This window comes from Lonchura striata, chromosome 1, assembly GCF_050655825.1.
Source record: "Lonchura striata isolate lonStrDom1 chromosome 1, ASM5065582v1, whole genome shotgun sequence".
NCBI lineage: Eukaryota > Metazoa > Chordata > Aves > Passeriformes > Estrildidae > Lonchura > Lonchura striata.
In genome coordinates, this window is record NC_140703.1 from 93,257,155 (window position 1) to 93,269,967 (window position 12,813).

At 37.7% G+C, this 12,813-nt stretch overlaps 1 protein-coding gene across 21 annotated transcripts in view; it reads right to left on the reverse strand.

Annotated features, from left to right (window-relative positions):
- The window catches only part of MCF2L (MCF.2 cell line derived transforming sequence like), a 152,796-nt gene that overhangs the window by 23,514 nt on the left and 116,469 nt on the right, over positions 1-12,813 (reverse strand). For all 21 annotated transcript variants that reach the window (XR_014949759.1, XM_021545619.4, XM_021545612.4 and 18 more), the window contains 6 exons: positions 5,917-6,036; positions 4,949-5,065; positions 4,291-4,440; positions 3,487-3,611; positions 1,658-1,772; positions 590-709 (listed from right to left, as the gene is read on the reverse strand). Coding sequence is in view for 20 of the 21 variants with exons in the window: in XM_021545619.4 (XP_021401294.2) it covers positions 590-709; positions 1,658-1,772; positions 3,487-3,611; positions 4,291-4,440; positions 4,949-5,065; positions 5,917-6,036 (747 nt within the window). In the remaining variant the exon portion in view is untranslated. The remainder of the gene's footprint in view (positions 1-589; positions 710-1,657; positions 1,773-3,486; positions 3,612-4,290; positions 4,441-4,948; positions 5,066-5,916; positions 6,037-12,813) is intronic.

Consider the following 12,813-nt stretch of genomic DNA (forward strand, 5'->3'; position numbering starts at 1 on the left):
GCCTCCTTGTGAAGGAACCACTGCTATCTTTCTATGACTTACTCAGCAAGGTCTGTGTGTGTATAATGCAATTTGGGGAACAGCAACAATCTGAACTCAAATTTAAAAAAACTATCTCAGCCTTAAGAGCAACAACCTCCCTTAAAGAGCAATTTGTTTCATTGCGAAGCACAGATCAGAAAAAGATTCCCTTTCTATATTGTTCAGTGCATTATTCTGTTGGCCATCTTTATTGTGCATTCAATACATTTCTTATATCTAAGATTTATTGAAAGACGTGGATTTAATAGGAATGGAAGTGGCCTCTTGATCAGTAAATGCAAAAGTTGGCTATGTTGACATTTCATGTAATTCTTACATGAGGCAATCACACTTTGTGTCTGGTCACTCTGCTCTTTATTGAGGGATGTCCAAGAATTACTCTGATCCAATGGTTAAAGACTTTATTTCAGATTCCTTCTGTACATTACCTGAGACACTGATTCTGCCTTGTTGTTAGCTTAAGCTGACACACTCAACAACCAATTCCCATTCCCCTCTGCACATGCACTGTCATAGTAGAAATTAAAGAGGCTTGTAGAGTTCTTACATCTGATTTTTCCTTAAAGTTGGCAAGATCTTTCAAAATATGCTCCACATGTGAACGGCTGTTTCCCACATCTGTGAAAGCAGACAGTCTCTCAGACACAATATCCAAAGCTGCTTTGACCTGAAATGAGACACAGCTATATATGAATGAAGAGACCTCCACCTCTCCAGAGACCCACCAATTACAAAGGTGATAGCCACTACCTGCAGCCAGGTGACTCACATTATGTGGTCACTGGGACACAGAGACAAAGCACCTTTTTTTGTCAGCCTACCTTCCCCCCCAGTTCAAAAGGAAAACAAATACAAAGAAAAGGCAGCAAAGTAATTCCTGGTACTGAAAAAGATGCAAGAACACTAATGCTAAGGAAACATTTATGATCTTGCTTTTACCAGATGACAAGGACACAAAGTGACATTAAGGTTAACGGCAGAACATGAGGGAGAGGTCCCCACTCCAGCAATTATTTTAGAGACACACAAATGCTTGCAAGAGTGTTTCTGAGTGTTGCTCTCGTGAAGACACAGGGGCTGTGCCCCGAGATCAGCTACACCAGGATAAAGGTCTGTAGGTGCCATCAAGCACGAGTTAAGCAACATGAGATCAGACACTGGCTGTGAAAACTGTAGTGCAGCCTCCACCCAGCTTCTAACACTGTGGTTGCAACTTCCCACCCACAGTGCTGGAGACAGTTTTCATAAAATTTCAGCCAGAACATTTCGTTGAGACTTGGTTCCATAAAAGGACCTATTGGCAAGATGAAAGTGTTGCAGCAGCATTTTATGTTTCTGTGGTACAGAACAGGTTTCAAAGTTTTTGAATGCTTATACACTGCTGGGTACATGGAAAAAAACTTCCTAAGACTGCAGAAAAAACCCAAAACATTATGTCTCTATAGGCAAGAATCCAAACTAGTAAAGATAGCAGTGTGTAAAGTAAGAGCAAGTAAAAGAAAAAGCTTGGAGAAAGCTTTCAAGTACACACAAGAACTGTAAAATGAAGAGTAGGAAGCATTTTATGAATCATTTCTATATTACCAAATATTGACTGCCACCAAGAAGTTCTCACCTCTCTGAAATTCTGTTCAAAATTCCGAAGGTGCAGACACTGCTCTAGTTTTTGCTGATGCTTCATCCAAAACTCATCAAAGGCAGTCTCTGTTTCATGTAATTGAGCCAGTAGCCTTTGAAAATCAAAACAAAACACATTAAATAAAACTCTAAGAAGGATGGGTACAACCTTCAAGGGACAATGCAACCCTCCACAATAAATTTAAAAAATCCTCCCCAAAGCAGTATTTTTTCAGGACAAATAAACTGGACAGGAAACATTTTTTTGTATCACACAGTATCATTTCCTACAATAACACTGATGTAAAAAACTGAAACTCAACACAAATATTAATTTCTGAAAAATGGGCAAGTGCTTATTTTAAGCACCCACTCAGCTTTGGCCTGAGAACATCGGGAGCTGGGGCTAACATATATAAATATGTAAATGTGTGTGGGTTAAGACTCAGAGAAACCCGAACCTTAGGCTCACAGGAAAAGGTAAAAAAATGAACTGCCAGCTGCCCTTACATTTCATTCTTTGGAGCAAAGCTCACTATAAACCTGAAGGGCATTGCTCCTTCTCTTTCAAGCAGAGTTATTAGTTAAATATCACAGGCAAGTGTACAGCTGTACTGTGATGAGGAAAACCTTCTTTGATTATAATTTTGGCAAATTACTTAAAACTTCCACTTTTATCTTGCCTTCTATTATTGCATTTGGCAGTATGATATCCCATGGACTTTATACAGTGCACTTTGCTGTACTTAGGCTACATCCAGGGAAGGCAACCCATCAGAATTTTAATGAACTTTTGTCTTTAAAACTACAGAAATGAACTCTGAATTTACAAGTTAAAACCAACTAAAGAAAAACCAGTGACACATGCACACAGAGAGTTTGTTCCAACTTCCGTCAGATACTGTATTGAATAGGAATGTTATGGATAAATTAGCAACCCCCACCCTGATCATCCTTGGATGGCTGATAGCAACAGTGACCAAAAAAAGTGACTTTTGCCAAACTTTGTGGATTGGAATGGACAGTTATTTGGAAAGAAAGTCAGCCTGAGTGTAACAGAAACATAGAATGACAGACAAAAAAAGAATGCAGAATACTGCCTGGGGGAAATGAGCTATGCTTTCATAGCTTTGTGAAAATTTACATCTGTGCTACAGTGATATAATGTCTTCAAACCTGGCAGTAATGTGAGGGGGGTGTGTATGTGGCAGGCAGGGAGCAAAGGAAAACAATATCTATTACTTATATGCTCAAAGGAAGCACATAGGAAATCGGTGCATACATACTTCAAGAGTAGTGTACTCATTAGCAGCCTTTAAAAGCTACTAACAACATTGATAAGTAAACAGGTTTAAAAGAAAAAACCCTCCCACTTCAAAGGGACCTAATGGAAATGGACAAATCTACTGAAAAGAAGGGATAGATCACTTCAGTCTTCCACTCATGCCTTCTATACAGCAGCAAAATTTCTTAGATTGCACATCCGTCGCTCAACAAAGCATTGATATTCTTTAGAATAAGGAAAAGATACTCAAGTATAGAGTCCAAATGTGACAAAAATGAAAATAAGAACAATGTAGTGTGCTATCGGAATTCCAACCACATTTCCCTATAGCCAGGTGACCCCACAGTGGGCATTAGGGGGTTACTTATTTCAGGACAGACATGACAACAGAGTTGTTGTTTCTGAAATTATTTATAATGTTCACACTGAAACATTTGATTAATTACAAAGCATAAATATGGAATTAAATAAAGGAGCTGGGGGGGGGGGGGGGGGGTTGAAAAACCAGAAAAGCAGTATATTTAGTATTTCAGACCTCTCACCTTTCTACCGTTGTTTGATTGTCTAGCTGATCTTGGTTCAGTTTGTAATCAGGATTCTCAGTAACTGGTTTTGTAATACTTCCAAGGATATCATTTCCCTGTTCTACTGCTACCCTGATATCCTCCTATAAAACAAAACAAAACAAAACAAAAACCCCCTACGCTGTAGTGGCATGTTGTTTTTTTAAGCAGAATTCACAAGGCACTGAATTGAAAGGATTTCAATAGCATTTGAGCAAGCACAGTTTTATTAAAAGCAGTGGCTGACAACAGACAGCAAATGATAAATGTCAGCTTCTTCCATGTTTACCATCTTAAGACCCCAGTGTAACTGGGATGAATTTTCATAGTAGACAGCCTTGTAGTGTAGCTTTAGGCTACAAATATCTCAAAAATGTTAGATGCACAGTTCTGAAACCGCCAAATAGCTTTCATTTAATCCTTTTTGAAAGAACAGTTGTTCTTTGAGTTGCTTCAAAAGGCCATATATTTTAATATGCATGCAAATACAATCAAATTTCCTGTTGCAAACAAAACTACAAATTAAACACACCACTACTTACAAAGAAATGACTGTATCACATAGAATCCATTATGCATTTGTACATACATAAACTTAGTTTCAAGAATGTCATTTTTTAATGCAAAAAGGATTTTTAACATCAAAAAACCAAGTTCAAAAAGATATCGTTGGTTCACATTACTACTATCTATTAGCATCATCCATATTTTCCATTAATATTGCTAGCTATAAATTAAAAGACAGTTTAACTAGAAGACAGCATCTCTACAAAAATTACATACCTTCATTTTGTCCTTCTTTTCTGTGTGTGTTGCAAGAAGGGAGCTGGTTGATTGCACATCATTTGGTAATTCTGTTTCAGCCAGCTCAGTCCCAAAGGACTGAAGAATCTGAGCTGTTTGCTTAACCTTTTGGGCGAAACCTTCTATAGCCTTTTGGAATAAAAAGCATTAAAGATGTTTTGTGTTCTTCACACACATATGTACAAACAAACATAAGCATATAAAATATAACTCTCAAAACAAACCCAAACAGATGAATTACAAGACTGAAAAATGGCCAAAGTAGAATTTTGCAAGCAACAGATACCGTCACCATTAATTCCTTAATTGTATATTTTTCTTAGGCTTGTATCAGGTGTATCTTCTTCATATTTTTATAATCTGGAGTTATTTTACAATCTGAGCCTTTTCTTTCTTGTAGCAAAACCAATAAACCTCAACACAATAACACACTGTAGTTCCTTCGCTCCAAGTGTTCAGAAAACCACTCCCAAGTTATTACTCATATTATTTCTCTAAGATGACTAAGTACCATTGGGAACATCTTCTCACACTGAGCAAGTCAACTTGCATCACTTGGAATCTGTTTTATAAATGACAGGGTATAAAACAGAAGGGTTCATTAAGCTGAAAAGTTAAAACAAAACCTAAGACTTACAGTGCGACGGGACAGCCATCTGGTGTGGCAGTAATCCAGGGTGCCACCAAGATCTTCTGTTAATTGTGTCTTATCAATGTAACCCTGCAGTTCTGACACTGAGCCCAGCATTATGATCTGCAGCAGGACAGAAAAAAGTGAATGTGATCAGTGGTGACAAGTCCCTTGTTAATGATTCTAAGCCCCATCCTTCAGACACCGACAGAGAAGATGCACTTTTAAATATAAAAGTGAGAGATGGAACTATTTCCTGTGGGTGTAGAAACACAAACTTAACAGTTCTTTCAGGTGAAGATGATATAAATGTAAATGACTGAATATGGGCATGAGCACCAGGCATATTAAAAAAAAATTTTATGGATTATACAGCATAGCACTGCCAGATGTTTTTTTTATCTTTATAAATCATATCATATCATATCATATCAATCATATAATATCATATATTTTCTAAAAGCAACATTCATTTCTTGTTATTTTTTCCTTGTTATCCAGGGTTTGCAGGACAGAACAATAGTGCCTACACGGATTTGAAATGTAAGGACTGATTCCCCAAAATAAATGAAAGATGGGGTAATATTTTCTTAAAGACCATCTTTCCCCCTTGAAATTTACATCTGATAAGTACAGTAACTTTTATATCACTCCTATAGTTTCAAATTTTATTTTAAAATATAAATGCTGTACACTTGCAATCAAAAGTACAATCTGTGGGTTTACTGGCGATATAACAACAAGCATCCATTGTACATTTGCTCAAGTGACAGAAACCACAGTGTTTGTCCAAGGGAAATACATCTGCTTCAGAATTTACACACTCTTTCAAGAAAAAGCCATAATGAATTAGCTAAAATTGCTAGAATTGCCTCTAAGCATGGCTTTTTGTTGGGGTTTCTTTGGACCTCATTGGCTATCTTAAGTACTTCTACAGATTCCTGGTAGTAAAGTGAAAACAGAGGATTACTTACAGGTACTTTCATTTTAAGCTCATCTTTGTTGAATCTGAAAGCAATGTCCGAGAGAGCTCGATGAAAAAATCCTGTCGGGCGCAGAACAAGGACTAATTGCAGGTTTCCTGGGAAAGATGCCTGCAAAGCAAGTTTAGCCTGTTATTTTCTGTGTCTCAGCTCCAGAAAATATTTTTGAACAAGGAGAAGCCCCTGATAAACCACAAACTAACTGTATCAAAGGCCTCCCATAATGGGGTGACCAATCATATTGTTGCATGGCCAGTACAAAGAACTTCATTCAAAAGACATTTACTTGTCTTTGGGAACAGGGATCTATTCTCTTGGAATCAATTTTTTTCAGGGCTGGCTTGTACTGCTCTTCAGCTAAGATTGCAACCTCCCCAAGGAGGCTAATGAACAAACAGCAGTGGCTTAGTATTTTTTAATAGCAAGACTTTCATGGTTGCTTCATCTTCTCTTTAAATAGAAGGTGCCAAAGAAACCTCCATCATTGTGTGAAAACCTAACAACAAACTTTAATTTGTGTATATACTACCTGGCCAGTTGCCTACACAAGTTTTTGCCACAGAAGTTGAATTTCTCAGGCAGTAACTTAGAAATAAGCTTTAATTTGGCTGGCAAAAATAAAAATCAAGCATAAAAATTCTCAGTTCTGTTTTTCCTCATCCACTTCCAAGTAGCAATCTGATGGATCTTTCCCAGTTCTACAACAGATAGAAGGAAAACAGAAGAGAGAAGAAACAAACAAACAAAAAAAGCATTAAATTATTGAAAATCAACCTCTGCTGTGGCAGAGCTTTGCATATTTGGCATTTAGCCACTCTTGGAAACATTTTCCTCTATTCAGTATTTCCACTGTAGGAAGGCAGTGAAATTCACTAAAGAAATGATCATTATAATGATTAAGTATGCAATTTTCTTCATTATACTGTTGGAAGTTATTTCACTTTTCTAGCAAACTGGTTTACTGGAGGGAAGAAAAAAAAAAGCCAAAAGCCAACCAAAAAACCCCCACTTGACTGAAGGAGCTGTTATGCTATGCTCTGTTCCAAGCCTACTGTTAGTATCTGGAAGGATGAAGAGTGATTTAACAATAATTTTGAGGTTTCCAAGGGTTCCAGGTACTTAGCATTAGAAATTAAGAACTTTTAAAGGGAAAAGTAGTTTAACACTTTTCTGGAAAGCTTCAGAGATCCATTGTGGCTCCCCAGATACTCAGTACACAGCCAAGATTTCATCTAACTAAGGAACCTTAAAGGCTTGAGCTTCACAATCTGCTCAGTGATTCAGTGATGCCCACATTTTCTAGAAAGTACAGTGGTTCATTTCAGACTCAAAGGAATCTGAGAGCTGGGAACAGAATCCAGGTAATTCTGAGTGCCCTCACTAGCTCCACAGCCTTGCACTATAAAATTCACTAAAAAAAAGTACACTGTTCACTAAAACTAGTACAGCCTGTGAAGTTACTAACCCATAGTTATCAGAAAAAAAGCTTTTCATAGAAAATTTCTGACTTTATTCAGAAGAAAAAGATTTTGCTTTTCTTACTATTTTTTCTGAATTATCATACAAAGCAAACCCACAAATTTATTTGAGACATTAAAACCACAGACAAAAAAATTCTTTAGTTAAATCTCCAGGACAGGACAGGACAGCTGTATTTACTTCTCTCATTCAACAGACCTGTAAATCTATTTTGTGCCTGTAACAGCAGTGCTCAGTCCGACTGAGCAGTTACTTTCTACCTTTAACTACCAAAATGCAAAGCTTATTCAATAGCAATGCAAATATTTCAGAATAAAACTGATAGAAGAGATATTTTTTTGTAACACATTTTGAAAAAAAATAAAGTGCCTTCTTGTGAGACATCCACCCCACCACATGATGTCCTGACCCACTGTCCATGGCAGTGAATGTCTGCAACCCACTTAGCCTTACTTGGAGCACTGGGAAATGCCCTGGACAGGGTGCTAGATAATCTCATTGAGGCTCCTTTTCCCCACAAAAGATGATCTTTCAAGGTCCCTCCCAACCCAGTCTGTGATTTTATGACATTTAGGCTATTACTGAAGCAGACAGCAGTACCCAAATGCAATCTAATAGTAAATTTTTCTGGATTATGTATATTAGGTCCTATGAAATAGAATTTAATTGTATGATGGAATTAAGTATGGTGTTCAATTCAATGAAAACAGAGAATACACACTGCTATTATTTTCTATCTCAGTGCGTCAACCTAAAATGATGCTGTTGAAGTCAATACAGTCTTGGTATCACTTGAATTCCCATTCAAAACCTGTCAGAAAATTCCCTTCTCTCTCAACAAAACCTCAAATTCTAGATTACTTTGACTTTGTCTACAGTATAAACTTGTCTCCACTAGTCCGTCATAATTTGGTTTTGTTTTTTCTCTTAAAAAAACTCCAAGTCTTAAAAAATGATGCTTCCTTCCCTTGTGGCTAGGAGCAAAACCTGCAACTTACTTTCTGTGAAACAAGAAAGGGAAGCTGTGCTACAGTAAACAATGTTGGACTTGTGCTAGCTATTACAGTTTATCAAAGGTTGTATCTGCACTGCCAAAATACTACTACTTTTCCTAACATTTTTTTGCTAAAGCCCTGATGACTTGCAGAGACAATACTATGATGTAAGAGATACTCCACAGATGCCTGTGAACTTCATTGACCAGTCAACTTCACCCTGAACACTGGAACAAAACAAAAATCCTCTGTTCCAGTCCAGCAGCATATTTGTTTGAAGCCATTGTATGCTAACCAGACAACAAACAATGACTTCTCAATAATGTTTTGCTTAATATCAAGCACCAAAAAGTATTCATGTTATGTCCAGCAGAGCTATCAAATAAAGTGCCTTCAAGGACTGTTTCACTGAATTCAATGAATTTACTCAGATTCTTTGAAGGGTTTGTATGTTCAATTACTTGGTTGTTTTTTTCCTCAAAGTGTCTTTCTTTTTTAGATTAATTAACAGTACCCCCAACATCTTGTCTCATATATTGGATTTATCTGATTTAAGGCCAATGCAAAAAAGACTAGGCGTCATGTATTTCATATGCTCTGCAAAAATTAGGGGAGCCCAGCCCATATATTCATTCATCTCACTTGCACTTGTTTGATAGTTCATGACAGTCATGGGATTAATTTTCTATCTGCTCATCTTCACTTTCTCATCCAGTCAGGTCAGTGCCAATTCCAAAGAGGAAAATATGTAGATGTGCACATTGTTTTCAGCTTTAAATTAAATCTGACCAAACCAGGAATTTGTATACAGCACAGCTCCAGTGTTCCAATACACTGAGATCTTTGTTGCCCTACAAGTACCCTGAACCTAGAATATGGGGAAGAACCGTTTCTGGCTGAACAAAAGAGGGAACAATCTTAAATTCTCCAGAAAACCAGATAATAATTTCTCAGGAGCAGGTTGATCTGCTTTGAGGCATCTGCTTCTCAAGGATGGGGAGCGTTTCACTGCATGCCCCAGGTTTCTGGAAAGGGGAAAACGTATAGACTGAACCCAGCTGAGTTCTGGGCAAAATGCAAAACCAAATGACCATGGAATCACAGAATGGATTGGAAAGGATCTTGCAGATCACCTATTTCTAACCCCCCTGACCAAGTCAGGAACACCACTAGACTAGTTTCTCAGGTCCTCATCCAACCTTGCCTTGAACACTTCCAGGGCTGAAGCATCCCTAACTTCTGGACAACCTGTTCCAGTGCCCCACTACCCTTATAGAAAATAATTTCTTCCTAACATGTAATGTTAAGTCTCCCCTCATTCAGTTCAAAACAACTTCCCCTTGTCCTACCACTATCTGCCTGTGTAAAGTCATTCCCTCTATTTTATAAACCCCCTTTAAATACCAAAAGGCTGCAGTGAGGTCTGGCTCAGAGCCTTCTCTTCTGAGCAACCTCAGTCTCTCGGCCTGCTCTCACAGGAGAGATGCTCTAGACCTCTGATCACCTTTGTGGCCTTCTCTGGACCAAATGTTAGCTGCATATAATCCTAACTATCATTTTTCTTCACAGAAATTACTGGCAGAGAGGCTGTGTGTACCGCCAGAACTGACCCTGGAGTTAAGCCAGCTTGCAGAAATATCATAACCATGTGAGCCATCAAAGAGCTAATGCTTGACTTGGTTTTAGTAGTTCTGTCTCAAAATATTTGGAACAACACTGATTTTCATTTTATGAACAGCTTCAAAATACCCACTCTGTGATGGTGGTCTTTTCCCTTCTGCACTTACTAGTATGCCATAAGCCACAGAGAACTTCTTTCCAAAATACTTCTGTATATAAAGGGCCCAGTAAGTATTTGCTTACCTATTTAGAACTGTATATTCCTGCCTAGAAAGAACAAGTGCCTTACATATAATTCTTGTCACGAAAAATCTTGAAATAAATCAGTTCATAAAAAGAGCAGCTTGAAATCTAATTTTAAAAACATAGGACTGTTTTGCATTAGATCTATGTTTAATGCTTGTAACATTATGATCCTTCTTTCTGAGTTTAAGTGACTCACTTCTCTGTTTTCATATATTCAACAAATACATTAAAAAAAGAAAAATAGCTAACAACACAAGGATAACTGCAAAAGTGCCTGCATGTGAAGTAGTCTCAAAACATCCAAAGCAATCAGACAAAACCATACTGATCTCAAAATAAACTTACTCATTTATCATTTATTGTACTCATTCATAACAATAGCCACAAAATAATACAAATCCTGTTTCAGCTTCATCATACTGCCAAGTTCTAGTCTTAAATCCAAGTGAGAAACATGACTGGGCTTGAAAGAAGAGTGGTGTTTTCAAACTTAAGCCATACAAAGTGTGAAGTGTTATTATATTTTTCAGACATGATGCAAAGAGCTAACAAGAAACTGGGCTAATGGGAAATACCTATCCCATATAAGTGTAAAACAGTGTCTTAAAACACTTAAAAAACATATCTTTTCTACATCAGAAACTCACTAAGAACTCACTAAAAAATTCAACATCTCTACAAACAAGGCCAAAGAACTCAAAGTTGGATTACTGCAATTCAGCATTTCTCACCTTGGATATCAAACCAATAAGATTCCAGATGGCACAAAAATGGGACTGCCTGACTCCTGCAAGGTTTAGGCTGGTATTACAAAATCAAAGAATAAATTAGTTTGGAAAACAACTCCACAATCATCGAGTCCAATCTAAGCATTCTGGTGTGCTGTATCCATTGGCTTCTGGTTTGCTCCTGCCAGCCAGTAGTCTTGGCCCTGATCTTCAAAGAAATTAATGGGCTAAGCCACTGTTAGCAGTGAAGACTGCATTTTGATTTATGAACAGCTAAGAAAAACAGTGCAGTCCAAAATAGAAGTCACCAAATCTACATGCAGTGCATCCTTAGTTAGTGGTGGCAAATCACAAAGCAAACTTATTTTCCAGGAGGCAGAATAAAACCCATCTCTTGTCACATTTAGAAAGGGCTGCAAAGTTTTGTAACTGGATAAAAATTCCTCACTAACAGATCAAACAATCTCCATCCTAACTGCTTACTCAAGAGCAGTGGCCCACAGGTACATCATTCCCTATGCACCAAGGAAGTTTATTTTCCCTGGACCTTCAATTTGAGGTTGATGAATGGCTATGGTAATATTTTAATGATGTTGAGTGCAATTTTATGTTTGTCTAAAAGAGTGAGTTCACACTGCACACTTTCCCTCTAGAGGAAGACAATGATGACAGGACAACAAGAGACTAATACAATGTAGTGACATAGACTTAATTTTTTAAAGAAAATATGCTAGAACTTTTATAAAATAGAGGGAGAGTGACTTTACACAGGCAGATAGTGGTAGGACAAGGGGAAGTTGTTTTGAATTGAATGAGGGGAGACTTAACATTACATGTCAGGAAGAAATTATTTTCTGTAAGGGTAGTGGGGCACTGGAACAGGTTGTCCAGAAGTTGTGGGTGCCTCAGCCCTGGAAGTGTTCAAGGCAAGGTTGGATGAGGACCTGAGAACCTGGTCTAGTGGTGTTCCTGACTTGGTCAGGGGGGTTAGAAATAGGTGATCTGCAAGATCCTTTCCAATCCAATCCATTCTGTGATTCTATGGTCATTTGATTTTGTGAAGAGAGCTGTGTGAAATCCTAGAATGCACTTATCAGTAAAAAGCCTTGCTCCTACAACTGTGGATTGAATATTGCTTGTTTGGTGTGATAACATTAGGAGAGAAAGAAAAAAGGGGATAAAAAAAGAGTAATTTTTGACTGCATAGAAAGGACAAATGGATCAATTTGTCTGGCATTTGTCATTCACCCAACTTCAGCTGGGACAATACAGAGCTGCTTTACCAGCCAATATGACTGCTTCTCTTTGCACATTTATCCATGAGACTACGTAATTGTCCAGCCCCAGGAGCTAAACTGTTCAGCAAGGCCTTGCATGCTTCCTTATACTCTGAATACTATGTTTAACTGAAAAGAGAACATTCTAATACAAATTTAGGAGAATCACTCTAGGTGACAGGGCAAAGAGTTTAAAAAATCTTGTATCCTCAAACAACAATGTAATCAAGTGAACAATTTGCAACCACTAACTTCAGTGTTTTTCTTGTAAGAACATTCAAATTCTACTGTCTCTCTAACAACATGACAATTTGCTATCAACAAGACTTCATGCTTAACATTAAACTTGGCTCTTGGAATCTCTACCAGAATTTCACCTCTCAGCCTGACTACCCAGTAGACCAGATTCTTCCTAGGCTAATAACTTCACTTCAGCTAAATCAGGTGAAAAATGAAAAGAATAATGTTGTTTGCAGTGTCTCTTAAACCACAGAGTCTGCAAGTCATGTGCCTGCTAACAACATCCTGGGCTGCCTGCCCATT